The sequence below is a fragment of the Plectrocnemia conspersa genome, unplaced genomic scaffold, assembly GCF_051122295.1.
Source record: "Plectrocnemia conspersa isolate PC_06_02 unplaced genomic scaffold, ASM5112229v1 ptg000005l, whole genome shotgun sequence".
Lineage (NCBI taxonomy): Eukaryota > Metazoa > Arthropoda > Insecta > Trichoptera > Polycentropodidae > Plectrocnemia > Plectrocnemia conspersa.
The window spans coordinates 29,741,683-29,763,197 of NW_028277169.1; the positions used below are offsets into that span (position 1 = coordinate 29,741,683).

The window sequence follows — 21,515 nt, forward strand, 5'->3', positions numbered from 1 at the left end:
TCGATACTTATTTAAAAAAAAAACATATGAAGAAAAAGCTCTTTCTACTAATTCCGTACTAGTGAACGGTAATAAGAATTTGAGAGCTTTTTCAGAAAGTTCTTCATATTCTTTATCGATGTTTAACCAAAAATTAATTAGATTGTTTCGTTCGAATTTTACTTGTATAGTTTTGTCACTTGATAAGTCTATTAAATTTTCTTTATCTTTTATTGATAACGATGAAGCCTTTTCTAAATTTTCTGCATAGAAGGGGTTTGAAATCCAATTATTATCTTTATTTTCGAGTCTTAGAAAATACTCCATGAAAGACGATTTTAATCCTGTTAAATGAACTATTATATGTTTTCGTAAATCTTGAGACAAGCTAACCCTTTTTTCAACCAAAAAAGTATGTAGAGTTTCGAATACTTCCGGTTGATTGTTTATGATACACTGTTTCCAAAAATCTAATTTCTTAATCATACTTTTAATTTTATGATTAACATTAAAGATCGTCATCGAGCTTTTCTGAAAAATTACATTTAGGAAAAATACAATAGTTTAAACTGATTTTTTTATGGTTTTTATGTCCGCCATTACTGATTATTTTTCGCGTACCACCAGTGGTACGCGTACCACAGGTTGGGAATCGCTGCTATAAACAAAAGTCATTCGATTTTAAAAGGGCGTTCTATAAAGTTAATCACGATAGATTTTATGAATTTCTCACGAAGTTATTTTTCAATTACTTGCTTTATTATATCTCATATTACATAGATTTATTTTGGATACAAATGTTTTATATTTTTATTTGATGATGTTTACTATGTAAGAAAAAATAATTCGTGCGGACCTCTGAGTAATTCCAGAAATAAATTAAGGAAAACATCGTATTGTATACACATTTTCAAGCTGTTTAATTTTAATACTTTAGGCAATTGAGCAGGCAGGTTTCAAAATTGCTTTAAGCACACATGCAAACCGATAGACTTGTAATGTGGCTCTGGAAACTCAGCCAAGTTAAGAAAACACGACCAGATTGCGTAATATTCCACCGTTGCGCATTCGCACATCGCAGTTGGATAATTAATTTTGATTCACCCCACGCACTTCGGAGGATAACCGCAATTGAGCTCCTTCAATAAATTAATATACTCCCGATATGGCGATCGTTAAGATGAGACGTGGCGATTATCGGTTATGATCGACGATGAAATTTTTGGATATGATGAGAGGTGTTTCATAGTCAGATTTTTAAATGCTAGAAAATTTAACTGTATTCATTCTCTAAATGGCTATGAATGTTATGATTAATGATCAGATTATTTGATAAAAATTCGATCGGGGGAGTTCACCCCTCGCGCCCCGCAATTCCCGCAGCTTCCGACCCCGCGAGATGAATGTCGGCCGGAAATGAGGAAGGAGCATGTAAAGCCAGGACGGCTGGCGGGGTTTAGCGAAATCTCATTTACGGCCAGATAACGACTCGCCACTACCGGTCGCCGTTTCGTCAGCAACAATCCGCGGGATTAGGGTGGCGGAGTTTAAATATATAAATTAATAACCAGATAAGAAAAGTTTTCGGGATCGATCGCGACGTAATTGGCCATAAACTAGGGACGCGTATAAATCTTGGCGGATTAGTTCGCCCATTTTCAGACAAAACGGTTCACTAGTTTCACGGGGGTTTGTGATATATGTATATTAAAACATTACCGCTGGGTATGAGAGGGATTTCGATTTAAACCTTGTACAACTAACGTTTGATGTACCTTAATTAATATGGGCGTCGATAGTAAATTTGGCGAAACGCGCCCGTAAACCCTGCGATGATTTAAGGACGCCCTACATATTCGTACGTTATAAAATCGGATTAACACACGTGTACGAGAAGAGATTGTGCGATAGTAAATTTCAGACAACAGTAAAAGTCACTCGGCGCTCAGAACGCGTCATTCGCGTTTCTTTTTTCGTTCTCCTCGTGACATTGTTGATAACATGCCATTTGCGTCGAGATTCGGTAACGATCTCCACATGTAACACATACCATAAAAACTTCTGTATTTTTTATTTCGCCCATTCATAACTTGATGTAACCACATGTGATTTTCTCGAAATTATGTTCAGGCGATTTCCCCGTGGGATAGTGTAGCATTAAGGTAACACGAAATGCTATTGCAGTGCTGCATATTACACCGTCTAATATTCCGTTTTCTTTAATGCTTGAACATATACATCTTGGATATTGTTTGAATACGAGCTACTCGAAGTAAAGTGAATAAATATTTAACGATTAAAAATTAAATTTATAAATATAAATATATTAACACATGAGCCGTTGATTTTGAAAGTGGGGCAAGTCCATTTTGTTAAAACCCTTTGCACTCGTAATCGTTTTCATACTAGGTATGTCGCCAGCTCAGGAAATATGAAAAATGTTTAATTCTTTTTAAAAATTAAAATTACATATGTAGAGCATAAATATGAATAAACTAATACCAAAAACGAATAAATCAGAACAAATACTTGCATTTCTCTAAATTACATTTTAATTTTTTTTTGTTCTCTCAAGTACCATTGATTGACAATCCATAAAAATAAATTAACACAATAGGGCGACGACCCATTTTAAAATATTTATGGGACCAAAAAATGTTTTAACCATAAATAAATAAAAATACACAAATAACAATGACATGCCGTTCAGTTTTAGATATATCTACCTGCGAACGAAGAAAGCTTACATCGCTTGCACGAGGTATATCTATGTTTATGTAAACTGATGTTAGGTATATTTTTAAAAACTAAAATACGTCCCATCGATGGTTAAATGAAACGTTGCAGTTAATGTCATATTATTTTATATATTTCTTAATTAAAAATAGACAAAACTTTAGCTTTTCAGTAGCTTTATGGTACATATTTGTTTGTGATTTTATATATTCGAGCTAATAATGCTAAATAGCATATTTTTATATAAAAATAAACAAAGTGATGCACGAAAAAGGACACTACGTTTAATAATATGTAGGATGTTGATTTATTATAAATTAAAGAAACAAATATGGAAAAATACTATTTTTTAATTTTTCGTAAATCCCCAGGTTCTATTAGTATACCAACTCATCAGTGTAAAAAATTGAAAATAATCAATAGGTTGTATACAGTTTGCGGGAACTTGGGGCCCAGGACATTTATCACTTGGTGGAAATATTGCTATTTTTAAGGTACATTGTCATTACTAGTCATTATTCTCCAATTTTCTGATGTGGTGCGATTTGTTTGAGGTATCGTTTCTTTTGCTATTATTTTAATTGCATGTATTCTATCTTCGATTCAAAGCAACATGCCTAATTTTGACACTACTTTCTTTACTATCATCATTGGAAGATGAAAAATCAAACATGAAATCCTCCCCATCACTATAATTACAAAACATATTATCATTACAGTCACTATATTCAGCGATAGCACTGTTTTTTTTTTAAATAAAATTTAAAAAATGAGTTTCGCATTAAAATAAAAAAAAATTAAAAAATTAATAATTAAAACAAAATTAATAATCACTATAGTCTTACTTAGACACAAATTATGGACACCCGAGACACTGTCAAAAACCCAATAGGCAATAAAAACGTCACTGACGCGTGTCTACCGAAGGACGATTGCCAATCATTGCCTTCGGGAGAAATCTACGGCACATCTGCATTTAAATTTAGTCATCAAAAAATCCCGACTTATCGCGATAAATGAGCTCTCCCCGGCTTGATTCAAGTAAAATGATATTTTTTTGATAAGATATGCTTCTTGAAACTCTTGTCTACAACACTGCAAAAACGCCATTCAAAACTTGCACAGGAAGTACCCAAAAATCGACGTTATATTTCATTAATTGAAATGGTGCGCCTGACGGACCCTACGAGTAATATAGAGCCAAGCGCTGGTGCGTCTCACGCACCTTACGAGCAGAAAGGGTTAAAAAAAAAGAGTTATTTTAAATTATTTTTAAATTTATGTTTTTATTCACTTCACAATCATATTTATAATAAACAGTGTAAATTTTTTATTTGTAATTTGTTTTGGTCAATGATATTAATTGTTTGTTGGTTTTAAAAGTGAGGCAAGTCCACTTAATTGAAAATCGTGCTATGTTAGTTAGTTTCCATAGATACGAGGAAACCAAATTTTGGAGTCTTACAGACTAATAGTTTTACACATAAGTGTGCTAAGAGAAAAATGCGACTGAGAAATTACAGGGATCGCAAAGAACTTGCAGTTTAAAATATTATTTAGATACCAAAGAAGCAAAAGATTTTAACATACTTTAACTTTGAATTGAATATAATGAAAATATACAATTTATACTTTGATAAATGTAAGTTATGTTAAGGAGAAAATTTATGGGAATATTTTTAACATAGAATTTAATTTGCATTTTCATTATCCACGTAAAGACACGTTAAAAATATTTTTAAATCAGTTCAAACGCAAACCTTTAATTATCCAACAATTACAAAATATGGACTTGCCCTATTTTCAAAATCCTCGGCTCAGTTGAAAGAAGAAATTATTCAATTTTAAAATCTTCTGGTATTGGCCGTATAAATGATTAGCTTATAGTTTATATTATTTATTTAACAATTGTTTGTATTTGTATTATATTAATCACAACAGTCACGTAATTTCCTTAACACATACATCCACATTCGATAGTTTAGAATCTGCGACCTGTGCTAAAGAGGCCCTCAACGGAGCGGACATCTACTCAGGCTGCTGTACGCTCAAGATAGAATATGCAAAGGTGAGTCCGTTTATCATTATTTATTTATTATAATGAATCTCATAAATAACCAAATCTATCCAATCAATCGTTTCGAACGTCCGTCACGGTTTTAAAGACCGATTCGACCTTCGATCAATCACCGCCGAATAAGATTTACAATATAAGTGCACACTGTTGTTCTAGGGAAATCAAATTTCCACGAACTTCGGTCGCCACCAAACCCCATCATATTATTAGAGGTAATCGCTCTTTCACTTAGCGGACGACATTTCCCTTTTAGTTTAATGAGTCGGTCGGCGATTGGTCTCCGGGAACGTTAATGGAGCAGAGGGCGTGCGGTTAACCCTTCATTTCGGGCTGACCGTGTGTCCGAGTGCTTATTATAAAACGAATTTTCTCTTCCACACATTACCGATAATTCCAATAAGTTGTACCAATTTAGTGCGGCCCTGTTGTATTTATTTTTTGCAGGCCACTGTATCTTTACTTTACTCGATCTATCTTTTGAACTGAAGGTGGAGTAGAAACCGCGCTACGGATTCCAATTTAAAGTTTCGCAAAACAATCCGGAAGGGCTCGTTTCTCTCCGTTCGCTCGGATGGTTGTGGGTCGATTGATTTTTTGAAAATATCTGTCGCCTTTGTGCGAAGTGAAACTTGATCGGAGCGGTTGAATAATGTAAATAAATCATATTGTGGTCATAAACTTAAGGATGAAAGGAATAGAATATTTCGAATACCACACCTTCATCAATATAACCATAAATGTAATATCTTGGTATGTATAGCAGTTTTGTATCGAGACAACCCAAGAATTTATTTCTGAGAATTTTTGTATTTTTTTGTAAAGTAGCCCAACATTTATATAATATTTCGTAGATTTAATATTTTTATTCAATATTCATAGTTGAAAACATCCAAATTACCTGCATTCGTCACATCAGCAGTATTAATTTTATTTAAAAAGCGCTTCTTAATCACCAAAATTTCATAAAATACTTATATTTTCGAGTAATATTTTGCTGCTGTGGACTTTCTCAATGACTAGAAATGAATTTTCTAATCCTTTCCTAGCAATTCGAATTTTATATATATATATGTTAAATCTTTCCAAAGTAATTATCAGATAATAAGAATATAAGTATAACTTATAAGTAATGATGATATCTAGGAATTAAATAAAATAAAACAATAGTTCACATTTACCAAAAATATTAATATATGTCACCGATTCAATTATCTTCGTTCAATTATGTTTGGATGAAAGCTTTATAATAAATATATATATTTTTTGCATAATGATCATGGTGTGCGTAATAATAGGATCTGTAAAAATACATACACAGGCACGTATACACGAAAATACTGTTTAAAAAGTTACATATAAATATACGATAAATAATACCTAATACACATTTGAACCATCCCACCTTTTCTTAGTATTGTCAATTTCCGACAGGAGATAGCAAAACAATATTTATTTCTAAAAACGTACATCAATAACACAGTAAACAACCTACATGTGTTAAAGCTCAATTATACTATTGAACAATGGAAGATTTAGTATTTGAAAATAATTGAGAAAGAAATTATCCAACTCATTACTTTGCACTGTCAATATAGTACATGCCACCCCGACAAAGCCGCGCAGGACAATCCCGCGCCGACTAAGTCGCGCCGTCATAGCCGCGCAAAGTCAAATTTTATTTATTAATAATTACAAATACATATAGGAAAAGGGAGGCGTCTCGCTACCGCTCGCGCCGACTTTCACTGTAGAACCAAACAACCTAACATTTTTTTAATCATATTGTATTGATTTATTTTCATTACGGTATATTTTGTAACTGTTCAGCATCATCCAATCTATGACTAACTGTTCAAAAAGCGAATCACTAGTGATAGAGCTGTCTACAAAACAAAATAATTCGAATTAAAAAAATCATTTTCTTTCATTTTATTCAATTTTATAATTTTGATTTGCGCGGCAATGTCGGCGCGGCTTTATCGTCGCGGCAATGTCGGGGTTGTATTGCGCGGGATTGTCTTGCGCGGCTATGTCGGGGCGGCTTAGTCGGCGCGGGATTGTCCGGCGCGGCTTTGTCGGGTCCCCATAGTACATATATGCAATCAGGGCCGCCAAGAGTGAACCCGGGATCTGGAAAAACAATGATTCCGGGCCTCCTGACAAAAATGGCATTTTGTATATTTTTTAATATCAATATAATATAATTTTTTGAATAAATAAAAATAGGTAATAACTAACCCTTTCTATGCTACATATATATATTAAAAATTAGCTACCGTTTCGGCATGTTTTTTGAAATCATATTTTATGCAAAATATTTTAATTAGACATTACAAATTATTAAAAATATTTACTCATGATATTTACTTGATAATTAGTCGTGTTTTCTTTTCTGCTCAGTGTTGCCAAATAGTGATTTTCTAGTCCAGATCAAAAGTAATAAAATCGTGTTATCGCTTTGCTAAATCAAGACTGTGAGAATCGAATAAAGCACATCTAAACTGAATTTTGACCAATAGGAGAGCGCAAAAAACAATTATCACTTCTCAGAAGTCAAAAATCCACGTCAAAAGCAATAAAATCGTGCCGTCGCCGTCGCAGTGGGAACGCTCGGTAACGAGCGTTCCCACTGCGACGGCACCAACACGATTTTATAGCTTTTGACGTGAATTTTTGCCTTCTGAGAAGTGATAATTGTTTTTGCGCTCGCCTATTGACCAAAATTCGGTTTAAATATATTTTGATTAACTCTCTTATAATATAAGTCTATGGTAATATCGGTAAAGATAGCTATACTATTTTTTTCAGACCAACTGTAGTCTACTTATTCTTCCGCTTATTTCCCCTTGAGAGATGAGTTGGCTTAGATTGTATTTTGGACTTGTCCTAATAAAAATTCTATAAGTATAATTAGTTTTAGAATTTTTATTAGGTTAGGTTTGGGTTTGAACAGCAAATGAATGTTTCGCAACTGTCAAATTGAGTTTGATATATATTTTAAAGCAGCAGATCTGCTTGTCCGTGTCCGATCCGTTCGTTTTGAGCACGGACAACAGACGGATCTGTCCGAGAGTTTTAACCCCACACACTGGCGGATTTGTCCGTCGGACATCCATTTCGGACAAATCCGGCGGGCAGATCCGCCCGTGTGTGGCCAGCTTTGGTAAAAATATGTATCCACTGTTGAAATGTATTCCGATATGATTTTACTGAAATGACATATTTTAAAAAATATTTTTGGGATAGATTTTCTTTTAGGAATAAGCACAAGAAACTGTATGTATTATTATTTATTTATTTTGCTGCATTTAATTCATTTGTCAAACTACCGATAATACAATTTACAAAAACATTAAATTTATATAATTCATTTGTTGTTGTTGTTGATTTTTCGTTATTTTTTGCTTCTTCCTTAAGTATTCGATCTGAATATTCAGATCAAATACCTGCTATTAATTTACATTCATTGAATATTTCTTCTCATGTTTAATAGTTTTTAAACGTTTAAAAAGCAATAAAGTCTCAAATTTTAACACAAACGGAGCAGCGTCAAAAAACTACAATTGGTCCCTTTTAAAAATATTTTTATTGTGAAAGTACTACCAAGAAAATGGGCGCTTTTGAAGGTAATGTTACTTTCCTTTTATTTATTGAATGTATAAAAAGAGCTGATGGAAATACTGTTGTTTACTTCTGATTCATTATTTTAGGTAAATTTTTATTTTTTTTATAAATATCTTCATGCTGTGATTTTTTCCAGAATCTGGTCCCTTATGTAGAACGGGCCCCTGGAATATGTCCTCTCCCCTTCCCTTTCGGCAGGCTTGCATGCAATATATTAAACCAGTTATTGTATGACATTACGATGCATATTTTTCAAAACGCGATTTGGGTAAGTGCAGTCTTGTTCCTAATCTAAGAAAGTGGCGTTATAGACAGACGTTTTTCAGGGAACAACAATCGTTCAGCGTGTCGTTTAAATTCCACATTGTCACATAAAAGCGTCCATTTCCTTTCGGAATGGACGTCCATTAATCGGAACTCCGCGCCTTGCGAAACTGGAAACTTTTTCAGAAACCTATTACTCGACGGACTATCGCAACGTCGTCGTCGTAAAACTCGCGCGCGCGAAATATGACGATTTATCTCGTCATGGCGGTAGAGAACGTTTGTTACGCCATTTTTCCCCGAAGAGACAGCTCGAATTGTCTGTGTCGTCTTACACGTGAAGGCTTGTGAAATTTTTCATGTTTTACAAAAATAAAACTGTTTGTAGTATCGATAACATTATTTAACAATGATGCTGTCATCACACTATCTTAGTAAATATTAAATGCACATTATTATTTTAATGCCTACACAATTAGTTTTTGTATACTATGTAGCGTTTTTTAATATCATAATTCTTTTCCGAGATTTGTGTCTTCTCTTTAATGCCCATTCACGTGAGTTTTCTTTTGAAGCTTTGAGCAAATCTGTGTTTCCCTTATGTTTATGCAGATGGAAATGTTTTTGAAGAGCCACCTGCCGTATGCTATGTACGCTCGCTTATTCACAAACGCTCGATTTTGCCTAAATAAACCAGATATATGTGTAATACTATAATTATTGCACTAGAGCGCCGCTTGTTGTTTGCGCGCCCGAGGAAATTAGCTAACGCTCTGCTAGTAATTAGCCAGGCTATATTGTATTTCGCGAAGCAAATAATATTTTATACGGTGGCGGTGAGACCTGCGGCTGTTTCATTTAATAATTAATTTATATTGAACGATAGAGTAAAATAGAACATTTTGTATAAAATAGACGCCGAAAGCTCTGGAAGGAAAAGTAATCTCACGGAACAAGAAAGCTTTTCGAGGAGAGATATACTCGTTCAAATTGATTGATGATCTACTAGCTTGTTGCTACCGTTAGATACGTATAAGCTATAAAATATTCATGATTATATTTGCAACTTGTTATGTATTTAAGATACACATATACCCAAAAGGCTTGCGAGTTTAAATTAACGTTTTGTGCGAAAGTGATATTTTAATTGAATGGACGTCACATATATATTGTAATATAAAACATTTCCATGTTTTAATGCGTATATTATATATCCGCCGCCGTAATATAATACGATGCGGGTGCGGATTCCTCAACTCCCCCTGCTGCAACCCTTTTTCAGCACACCATTGAATGAAAAATTTACTTATTTATGACAGTTTAACCTAATGCACCACAATATATGCAAACCAGAAAACATATTTTTTTTAATAATTAAAATAAAAACATAAAGAGGGACAAACACAAATCACTTCAACAGATATAAATAACGTATGTATATGTATCCAAAAAGCTTTTTGTGCGATAGCGATATTTAGATTAAGTGGTCACATATAACTGTAGGGTGTGAATTAATTGCACTTTAGTTTATATAGTTTCTACTATAAATCAAATACTTTGCACTTAAATAATATAAATAATTTTACAAGCATACTAATTATATGTATATACTATACATGTAACTGATTTATAACCATTTTCTTGTTTACAATTTGATAAATAAGAATATAAAATAAAACGTTACTGGTATTAGGCCTAGAAAATAGTCAGGGGCTTTGAATTTATATACTGTGTCAAAAGCTTTTTCAATATCTAACATTAAAAAACCTGTATTTTTATTTTCATAATAAAATTAACGCATATGCTCCGTCAAACCATTATTCATTTTATTCCCTAAAGATTCCTTTAAATGCATAAGAATTATTTTATATATTTAATCCGAAAATTAATCGGATTTGTATTTTCGGTTGAATTTAAGCGGTTTTCAAAATTGTTGGGAAATGATCAAAATATATTTAGGCAATGATTAGGCAAAATATATTTAAGTAATGAATGAAAATTCTAATAAGATTTTAGTAAATTCCAGGACTTTTTTATGTTTTACAAGTTTTTATTGCCCTTATGAGCTTATTTTGCAAATTAAATTCTTATCTACCGCAGATTCTTCTATTTTTCTTATCGGTCTATTTACTTTGTTTTTAGTGTTAGAGTGTTCATTTTTTTAGTGAGCGTACAATATAAAAAAAGCGTGAACTAACATCTCTACCTTGCCCTGATCCGTTTCAGCTATGATATTTCCATTTTTGTATGTTTATTTTTAAGTGATTTAGTTACTTTACATAATGAATTATATTCTAATTTTAACTTATTGAGTTAAGCGACCTTTACTTTGCACTGTAAATTGAATATTTTGTACTATAAATAGCGAGCGGTCTACCATTACAACTCTTGATAGTTGCGAAACGTCCATTTTCTGTTCAAACCAAAACCTATTCACAATAAATTTACCAAACTTAAAAAATTTCTTTAAATTTGGCCAGAAAATGCATGTCATTTTATGTACGTCAAAAAAACGACCATTTTGCCCCTTCCTCCTCTTGAAAATGCTAAAATGCTGTTCCTGGTATATTTTTATAGTGAAAATATATATTTTTTATAATTGTATTATAGATTATACACAATAAAATGTTTCCATATATATTCACATGCGATCGATAAAAGCGGTTCTTGCGGTAATTCTAGTTCGTCGTAGTATATACTGCGATGCGGGTGCGGATTCCTCAACCCCACCGGGGCAACCCTTTTTCAGCTCGATATATGCCTACTTTTTTTTTCGGGTCTCAAACAAATTTCATTGCTGATGAAACTTTTATATATGAGAGAATTATTAAATGCCTCACGATGGTCAAAAACAGGTAATATTTTTTTTAAATAAATAAAAGCATAACCTCAACGAACATACAAACTGAACCAACTTTTTTATGTGCATGAAAATGGCCATTTTTAGAGAAGAGTTAGCAAGTGTTTTAGTCCTAGTCTGCACAGACAAGAACAGAGGACGCTACTGAGAATTCATTTGTAGTTACATGAGCGCTGAAAGCTCGTCATCTTTATCTCTGAACTATATACAAAAGGGCTTTATTACTTAAACACTTCTGCGCGTTGACAATGAGTCTTATTTCAGCGCTAAAAAATAAAATCACTGGGAAACAATAATGTTTAGTACCCGTATTCATATTGAAGCAGTTTACGCTGTACTTTTTCGAGCCGCAATTTATTAAATTGAGCCAGATTTTAGTATGCTACAGATATGGGCACCTTGAAGAGTCCGCAATACCAAAGTGACACGCATTTCTCAAATTGTTGTGCAATTTGTTGCGAGTCTTTCTAATGTGCAGGCTGAATTTTTAGTGCTTCTTAAACGTAATACCAAAGTTCTTGGCAAAAGAAGACTTGTCTAGAATGAGGTCTGAAAAAATTATCGCCCGCAATTTACCGCCAGCAATTTATCGCCGCGTCAATGATCGCTAGTATATTTTATGGCCAGACAATACATATCATTTATTTTTAATTGAAAATAAGGTTTTTTTATTTGTGTTATTTTTAGAATTATTAGTTGATTAATTGTGTTGCAAGTCTGAAATTTTTTTTAAATCTAGAAGTAGTTTATGAAATTTAAATTATATGCTATACTAAAATATCTATAAAACTCAACTTGCTAAAGGTATAATTGCTGTTTAAACCCAAATCTAATCTAAGGAAATTAATCAAACCCAACTTGACTTAACGAAAGTTGTTCTTTCGATTGTTTTTGAACTTTCATTGTGTTATTTCGTTTAGGTTAGGTTATATATTTAAACTGGTGGAAATGTAGCAGGATAGGATTTCACTGGAACATTTAGTGAAATTATGTTTATATTAGTGAAAATATAACTTCACTGAAGAAAAAGAATCTTCCTTATTAATTTAATGATAATTTTTTAGGTTATAAACGAATAAATCTAATGGAACTTTAAAAATTATATTTTGGGTTTGAACAGCAAATGAACGTTTCGCAATTTTTAATTATATGAAAATAATTTTACTAACTAGGTCATTTAAAATGTATCAAATAATCGATTTTTAATTTCACTAATCAATATCAGTGAAACTGTATTGCGCGGATGATCCGGTACACATACATACGCTCAGAACATTCACTATGACGCGGCGGTAGACTGCTAGCGATTAATTGCTGGCGGTGAATTTCGGGCGATGAATTTTCATTGGCTCGTTTAGAATATGTTTACCGAAATGGTATGAGTATTCCGCCGGCATCAATAAGCTTGAGAATTGTGTGACATTTAATGATACAAAAAGATAATCGGTTATCGAAAGATCAATTCCATAGATAATTAAGATCCTCCTGTAGGTCCAAAAAATCTAATATCGACTGCACTCTCTTAAAAATGATCAAGTATTCCGCATATATTAAGAAATTTAAGTCACTCATTGCCGTATTTATGTCATTAATGAGCAATAGAAACATAGTTGGACCAAAGTTAAATCCTTGATGTACTCCATTAGATGAAAACTTCTGTCCATAATTGACGAACTTATATCTATTAGTCAAGTGAAGAGAAAAACTTTGTGAAACTTCAAGAAAATTCGATTATTTTCTTACTAATGCTTTTAAAACACGGAAATAAATAGGTTAGTGACATTTTTCTTTTTAAAAAGCATATATTTATATGCAATAGATAAAAATATATTTTTATCTAATCATGACTTGTCACCCTTTTTATGAATCGGGGTAACCTTAGAGTATTTTCACAACTAAATTAAATTTATGCTGAAAGGGGTTCATATGACCTTATTTGCATCCTTTTAGAATTTAGTCTGGGATAAAATCTAGTCTTGAAGAACAGATGAACAGTTTATTTAGATCAATAAAACTGATGTTTTTGATTGATAATCGAAATGACCATAAACGCTGTTTCATACTTAGCTCAGAATAAAGTCTGCTACTATGTCTTCCTTCAAAGTTTAAATTAAGTTCAATTAGATCATTCATATACCAGGACTGAATCTACAGCCCATATTTGCCTTCGATTCTCAACCAAAGTTAGTCGCAAGGAGTAATATTTGTATGTCTGAAGATTTGATTTTGTGACTTTGTTTTACATATTTTGTTTAGCTTGATGGTTGAATTCAAACATATATTATTTCATCTCGCATTTGAGAAAATTCAATAAATTAGTTTTCCGAACGGGAGAGACGTGCGCATCGCATATGCGTAGCGCAGGCTTTTATTGCGAAAAATTGCAAATTGACAACGGCGGAAATTGAATTGATGTCGATAATACCCTTAAATTCCGGAAACTGAATACAGAACGTATCCTTTACATAACAAAACTCGATACAAAATCACCCTTCGGTCAAAAACAGACCCTAATGATAAAATTTTCACTCGTTTTTAAATACAAATATAATTTTTTTTTATTTTGTATTTAATGTACAACGCTGTTATTTTTATTCGTGAGTGTATTACAATAAACCCCCGTAAGCGAAATATATTTTCGTTGGCATAAACCTTTAGGAAAATTGCCAATAGAAAAACCTCGTACGGATACCCCGGTCACTGGTGGATTGTACCATAAGATGAGTTTCGATTATATCTCAGAATAAAATTGCGTTCTCTCGAGCGCGAATTGTGTAAATTAAAATATTATATTTTTCCATCGCAATTTTACTATAAAATCTCAGTTAGATATTATGCTCTAGCTTCATGCATGATAGTAATCCGATGTTCAACAAGAGCGCAATTTTTTATAACGACAATGCATACTCTCATGTTGCGGGATGACGTATAAAAATAATGGATTCTTAATACGAAAGCTCTTTCGCAATATTGTAGTTCAAATTATTATGCAAAACATAATATATTAATATAATAAATACATATACGTGGGCTTCTTACAAAAAAACAACCCCCAAAGCCCACATACTCACCATTTTCAGTGTCAAATGAAGAATCCCACTCCTTGTCTCAACTTTGAACTTTTGCCTCTCATTACGAGTTGCCTAAAATGAGATGTTTTATTCCTAAAGCTACTTAGTTCCTGCGTATGTTGTTGAATCGTGTTAAAATTATAATATTCTACTTTGAAATTAGTAATTTCACTAATTTCCTCTTGCATCGTAACCGAATTACATTTGACCTACATTCACGTCAACTTCTCGAATGGAAGGAAATGATGTATTAATGTGGTTATGTTTCAATGTAGAGTTTTAGAATAATCATTTTTTACAATAAAAATATCTGTAACATTTTCACCAAGATAGAATTTTATGAATTAAAATATAAACACAACATGTATTTAGATTTAGTTTACTTGAGCATTCATAAATAATAACAGCACCGTCATAATTTCTACCCTTATAGCTTTACACTTTTTTTGTTTGGGAGTGATCAAAAATTGTTTACAAATTTTTAACTTATTTTTGCTTAAGTAATAAAATAAAACACTCAGATAAAGAAACCTTTCCAAATGTGTTCGTGCCAGATGTTTGAAAATATGCATTCTTTCTCGGAAGATTGGAAGTATTTGAATGGTCAATCAATCATTTTTCTGCGATTTTCTATTACTCTAACCGGCCAGCGGCTTATCTTTGCTTTGGTGATCTAAGAACCCACTCCGATAAGAAGAATATAGTGGGTTATATACGATTTAGGGCTATTTTTCTTTTATGATAATCTAAAAAAAATGTTTTGTGTTGTTTTTTTAAATAGCAACAGCTGTCATTGACTATTGTCTTATGATTCTTATAGACAGCCGGGGGACTAATTTTTTCTGTTAAAACAATACTTGAAAAATATGAATTCTGAGTTAAGCTAAAGTTTATAATAGCTGGATTGTGATCTATTTGATAAAGACCGGATTAACTGATTGAGATCGGTCGACGAGAAAAATAATCTCCTGTCGACCGACCGGCGGGCGTCTGCTAGTCTCTTCGGGTTGACTGCCTTCTTCTCATTCGATTCCAGACTTAAGTACTCAGGGCTGCAAAGCTAGCTCACTAATCACAATCGTTGCACCCGCTTCTCAGAACATCGAAATAAGTATACGCTTTTAGAAAGTGACATTTTCTTGATGTTGAAAAATTGTGTAACAATGTTGGGCCTTACGGTGTTATTTGCCTTCCGGTGATATATTGTTTTCCGTAACCGTTTCGTAACAAAGAAAAATGCATCGGAGAATCTTTGCGTGTTATTTATGGCGGAACCCTTTAAATCTAGTCGTAACGAGAACCTTTGTGTGATCACGCTATTGTCTAGTTTATCCGTATTGATGAATGATTATTTTTGGTCACAGTAATTACGCGAGTTTCATGAATAAGGTTCCTCAGAAACGAGAGCTTGTGTGGTCTCCATGGTCGACTTTTACCCTAATACCGGTATTACAAATCTTAATTATATATAAATAATTTTCAATTTAATGTAAAAATGTATTGCCTGCACTACACTCTCTGAAAGTTGTCCGAACCGGAGTTACAACTGAAGTCGGCCGAGACCTACGACTTCAAGTAAGCGACCACACTGTCGCAAATTTCATATGCCGTCCGGACGGCGGGTTTTTGCTCGCGATCGAAAAATGTGCCAAATAATCGCAATTTTTAAATTGTCATATTATTAATATTACGCTACTGATAATTATAAAAGTTTGTGTGGGCACTCACCAATACAATATCAGTGAAAACTTTTCGGTCGTAAATATTCAATTTACGCAAAATCTTTGTCGGCTTTTGCAAAATGCCATTAGGCATAAAAATGATACTTCAGAATACGAACACCACATCTGTGACTATCCTAGAATTCGATGTCGCCATCGATTCTAAATACGAATTCGTTATAGTGTGACATTTATTTAAACTGATCTAGGAAAATACATACATAAGTATATTCGAAACGATTTTTTTAACAAACTCAAGTACCACTAATTATTTTTTAATTATTTAATTTTATATGAAAAAAATATAATAATGACATCTGTTAGAAGAATATACTATCAAAAATATAATTAATCCCTTTTGGTGCCCTAAAATATTCAAAGATGTCAGTAAGAGTCTGTTGAAGTCCCCGATAAGCATGTGATATTATAACTTGACCACGTGACTACGATGCAGCGCTCGACGTGCGTGTTGACCATAGGACGCCTACGCGCATACTGAAATTGAACCGAGTTACTCGTTCTATCTCAGTTTGCGAAAAACCATATCATAATCTCTCTCACTCTCGTCACTTAGCACGCGAGAGAGCGAAAGGGGAAGTATCTCACCGCTCGCGCTCGAAAGAGCAGCTCCGATTTCGGTCCCTTTGACTCCGGTCCTTTTGCCGACAATGTTCGGAAGCGCTCGAAGCTGGCCAAGTCGACTGAATTACCCCCACTTTACTTCTTGTTCTCGGTAACCTCGGACAACTTTTAGAGCGGGCAGAACCGAACTCGACCAAAGTAACCCACTATATTCTCTGTCGTTAGCCAACCTTTGCTAACTTCCAGAGAGTGTAGTGCAGACATAAGAGAAATGTTTATGATGTTCTAATGATTTGTCTGTATATTTTTCACTAATTTATATTTATTTAAAATTAATATGATATTTTCCATTAGTAGTATGCATTTTTCTTCAATGATAAACAAGCCTTTGTAGATCGTATAAATACTTTTGTGGAGTAATATGATAATAATAATATTATTACAACTCAATTGGGAGTTATATGATTATTTGATACACGCATGGGCAACCCCCCGTTCCGTGAATTCTTTTGGCCCAACCCCTATAAAACTTTCATATATACAATTATTTGCGGCGCTCTGTGTGTTTATTTTTATAAAGTGCGTATTATTTTGCAGACATATGGCCTTTCACGAATGTGTAATGGAATTTAAAACATAACAAAGTTTTTTATGCAATTATTTTGGTTCGTTCTTCGAAACCTCTAATGACTGATATCTCATGTTTACAAATTCGTTACGCTCCAGTGGTAATTGCTACTTTGGTATGGCCTGTGCGTAATTGCTTACTGTTCCGAGTATAAGGCATAAGCACATCTCAAGTGTTTTATCTTATATATTTGAAACACTGTTCAAAGTGGTCTTGCTTAAAATTATGAAATTATTAATTGTCATTTTTTATATTATATATGTATAAAATCTTCAATATACGGATTTATAGCAACGTAGCTAAATTTCTTTATGTTTCACAATCGACTCCCAAATTCGATTATATACGTATATAATATACATGCGACGTTTCATATATAATTTAGTTAGAAAATAGCGAGTACTTCGCCGCCCGACTTGCACCCGTTGTAACCCAACTTTTCCACTTTCGCAGTATCTGTTTTTGCTTTTATCCCAAACAACCAAATAATGTTCGGCTGCGAGTCGCGTGCCATTTTCCCAAAATATGACGTAACACCCTTTCTGCCCTCTTCTACTCTTATAGTCCACATCTACATACGCTTTTTCGCCGTGTGACAGGAAAAAGGGCGAATTGCGATATGACCAATTAAACCGAAAGCGACCCCAAAATATGTGCGTATGTGTGTGTATTTAATAACGTATAAGCTCGCATAATGGCCGATAATGAGCGCCTAAACTCTGAACGATAAAATTCTGGACTCGGAAAAATTCTTACGTAACGTTACGGCGCTTTCACTCTGGCGAGAATTACCTCAATGGGGTGCAAATTAACGGGCCCGACTTTTTATATGGTGTTTTTTTTTCAACGTCGCTCCGCTTCGCTCTGCTTCCGCTAAACTCGACGAAACTTTTGTGTGACCTTTTGTCGTCGCATTAATTTTATATCTGTTACCCCCCAGAGAGGTATTTCATCAGATTTTGGAATACTTACATTTTTTCAGATGCTTATCAATCAGCGCTGGTTACTTTTATCAATGTTTTTTATTAACGGTACATGGATTTAACACCTGTTGCCTTTAAATTTGTAAATTTGAATGTGACATTTCAGTGAAATCATACCGGAATACATTTTTACCGATAAAAATACATATATACTAGTGAAAATATAATTTATTGACAGGTGTTAGTATAATTATATGTTGCTCTAAACTTACGCTATAAAAACAATTTTACTGACATTGACTTGTGAAATTATTATTTAATTATATATATACATTTCAACTGGCCTATTTATATTTATACTAGCGAAAATATATTTTTGCTGTGTGGCGACCACACATAAATGCCCACGTTTGTAAGGATCTTTGTCTCAAAACAAGCGTTATTTGACTGTGATCAAAATGATCATCTATCAACAAGGAAACAAGACAATAGCATAAATGATTTGGACCACATATCCCTCGTTATGATCACATAAATAGCACTAGTTTTGTGCTTACTGTAAATATTCTCCGTCATTGAGAGAATATTTCTTGTCACGGATATAATAAATCACCGGATCCACAATTCAATACGACCTTGGACAATACCCATCAAGCGAACTTTGGTCACTTAAGGCGTATACCTATTTCGCCGTTCTAAGAAACGACTGCAGCGTTTGGCTGGATGATCGCTGCATAATTGCGATTGATACTGACGAGAAGAAAGCTGCCACTCGAAAAGACCAGCAGCCGCTAACTTCTCCACCACCGCTCGGAGAATATACTGTCGCTGTCGCATCGATCAGAACTCTGAGGATCGTCCACTGACATCGTCCCTCCGCCAGCTTCTCTGCCACCGCTCGGCGAAAACATTTAGCCATTTATCGTTGGTTGCAACATACAATATAAATAAATATAATGTATTGTATAAAACTCTAACTAGATTCCACCTTGAGTGTCACTGACTACGATGTCACATCTAGAGTCTCCAATTACTCGAACCATCAACTACTTGAGTATCGAATATTAAAATTTTAAAATACTCGAGTACTCGAGTACTTTCGGGTATTTACCAAATGTACCAAAATAGGTATTATTCAAATTCGTGCACATATAAATAAATAAATAAAATACTTAATATGTTAATTTTTACAATTATTTTAACTTCACGAACATACTTTTTAAAAACAATAATGCAAAAAGTGTCTCGAATTTAATATTACTGCTAACCTTTGGTTTTATTATTCCCGTTATGGAAAAAACCCTTTCCGTTGCTGTTGATGTTGGTCTTATTGTCATTAACGCGTTGGATAAGGCTTCTAATTTATATCTGTTCGCTTTTTATAGATATAAAATTTTTTGAACTCTCTTTTTATGTTCTCTTCTTTCATTCCCTTCTCTGCTTTTCTCTTATTTCCTTCGACTATTGACAAAATAGCATTTTGTAATTCTTCTTGAATAGATTTTTTTTCTTAACAATATACAATATTCTACTCCTTCTGATTAATGCGAAGAATTTAAATCTATATCCTTCGAATATGTATTTGGGTGAATCCCTTTCACTCTAGAGCTAAACGGTTCGCAAAGAACTGACTTTACTTTAAATGCCTTTAAAACACACAATTGTTTTGATTTATATTTTAAGCTGAGGGATCAGTAAAAACAATTGACAACACTTTACGCTACAACTGCATAGTCATAAAACCTAAAAAAATTTTTTGTTGATATTTCATATTGTTCATTGCCATAAATTAGATAAGTCGGGACTGTCGAACAGAAAACACAAAAGAAATTTCTCCGTCGTACCCACTAACATAGCCGACGACCGGAACTATGAAAAAATTTTACCTGATAGTAACCGCTCTAACTCGGGACTTCGGGCATAAACGCCAAATAAAAGCAAAACGTTAACCTTTACCGGACCGAGTGAAAGTAATTTTTGTTTCTGAAATATTTCAAAATTTTTTAATTTCGAGTATTAATCGAGTAATTTTCATAATACTCGATTATCAAGTACTTGAAAAATAGACAAGTATACTCGAGTATCGAGTACTCGATTACTCGAATTGGAGACTCTAGTCACATCCTCTAGAGTTCTCAAATCTTAAAACTGTAACAGCTGCGAACCGTTCATTAACTGTTTGACAAAAATTCAAAAACTAACTATTGTTTCTAAACTTTCGTTAGGTTAGGTTTGGATTTGAACAGGAAATAAACGCTTCGTAACTGTCAAATTGAGTTTGATTTGCTTTGATTTTACCAGTGCTTTTAAATTATATTTTCGCTAGAATATATTTGCATCTACCGATAAAAATGTATGCGGACTATTCACTGAGACATTACTGAAATTATATTTATACTGTAAAAATATAACTTCACTGCAACATATACATATTTTAAATTATAGTATCGTCGTCATATTATATAGTTTTCTATATATACTGTTCTATTAAAGCAATATATTTGATCAATTGCTTTCATACTATGTAGGTCTCAATGTATATGAGCTGTCCTGTTATTTTATTTGGTATGCTCACGAGTGGGAGTAGTACACAACATTGTAGAACATATTTAACGGTCCTTCTAGATGCATCATCAAATTAGTCTACTATGTATCACTAACAACCGTCAATATATTAAAACAAACGGGCCAGACTTTGAATGCTATATGCATGTTAGAGAGCGTGTAAACACAGTAATATATTTCTTAACAAGCGCATTAGTCGAATTAAACGTTATGAAATCTTTCCAAGCATAAAATCGATGCCATCCTTATAAATGATGCGACTATAGAAATAGTATGTAATATAGAAGATCTACTCACAAGACAGTTTTATCGGCATTAACTGTCTTTAGTCTAGATTTATAATACCGGAGCGACTCACCGGCAATCTACGTTTGCGTAGTAACGTGTTAATTGCCAATAACCGAGAACAAACCCTCGTTTTGTGAAGAAGCGAATTTATAACGTGGTGGATGTTAGGAAAACCAAAATGACACGTAAGAATGTTC

General features: G+C 33.3%; 1 protein-coding gene across 4 annotated transcripts in view; it reads left to right on the forward strand.

Annotated features, from left to right (window-relative positions):
* Window positions 1-21,515, forward strand: part of sm (heterogeneous nuclear ribonucleoprotein L) — a 407,921-nt gene that overhangs the window by 316,224 nt on the left and 70,182 nt on the right. For all 4 annotated transcript variants that reach the window (XM_088186952.1, XM_088186954.1, XM_088186953.1 and 1 more), the window contains exon 4: window positions 4,687-4,783. In XM_088186952.1, coding sequence (XP_088043078.1) covers window positions 4,687-4,783 — 97 coding nt within the window. The remainder of the gene's footprint in view (window positions 1-4,686; window positions 4,784-21,515) is intronic.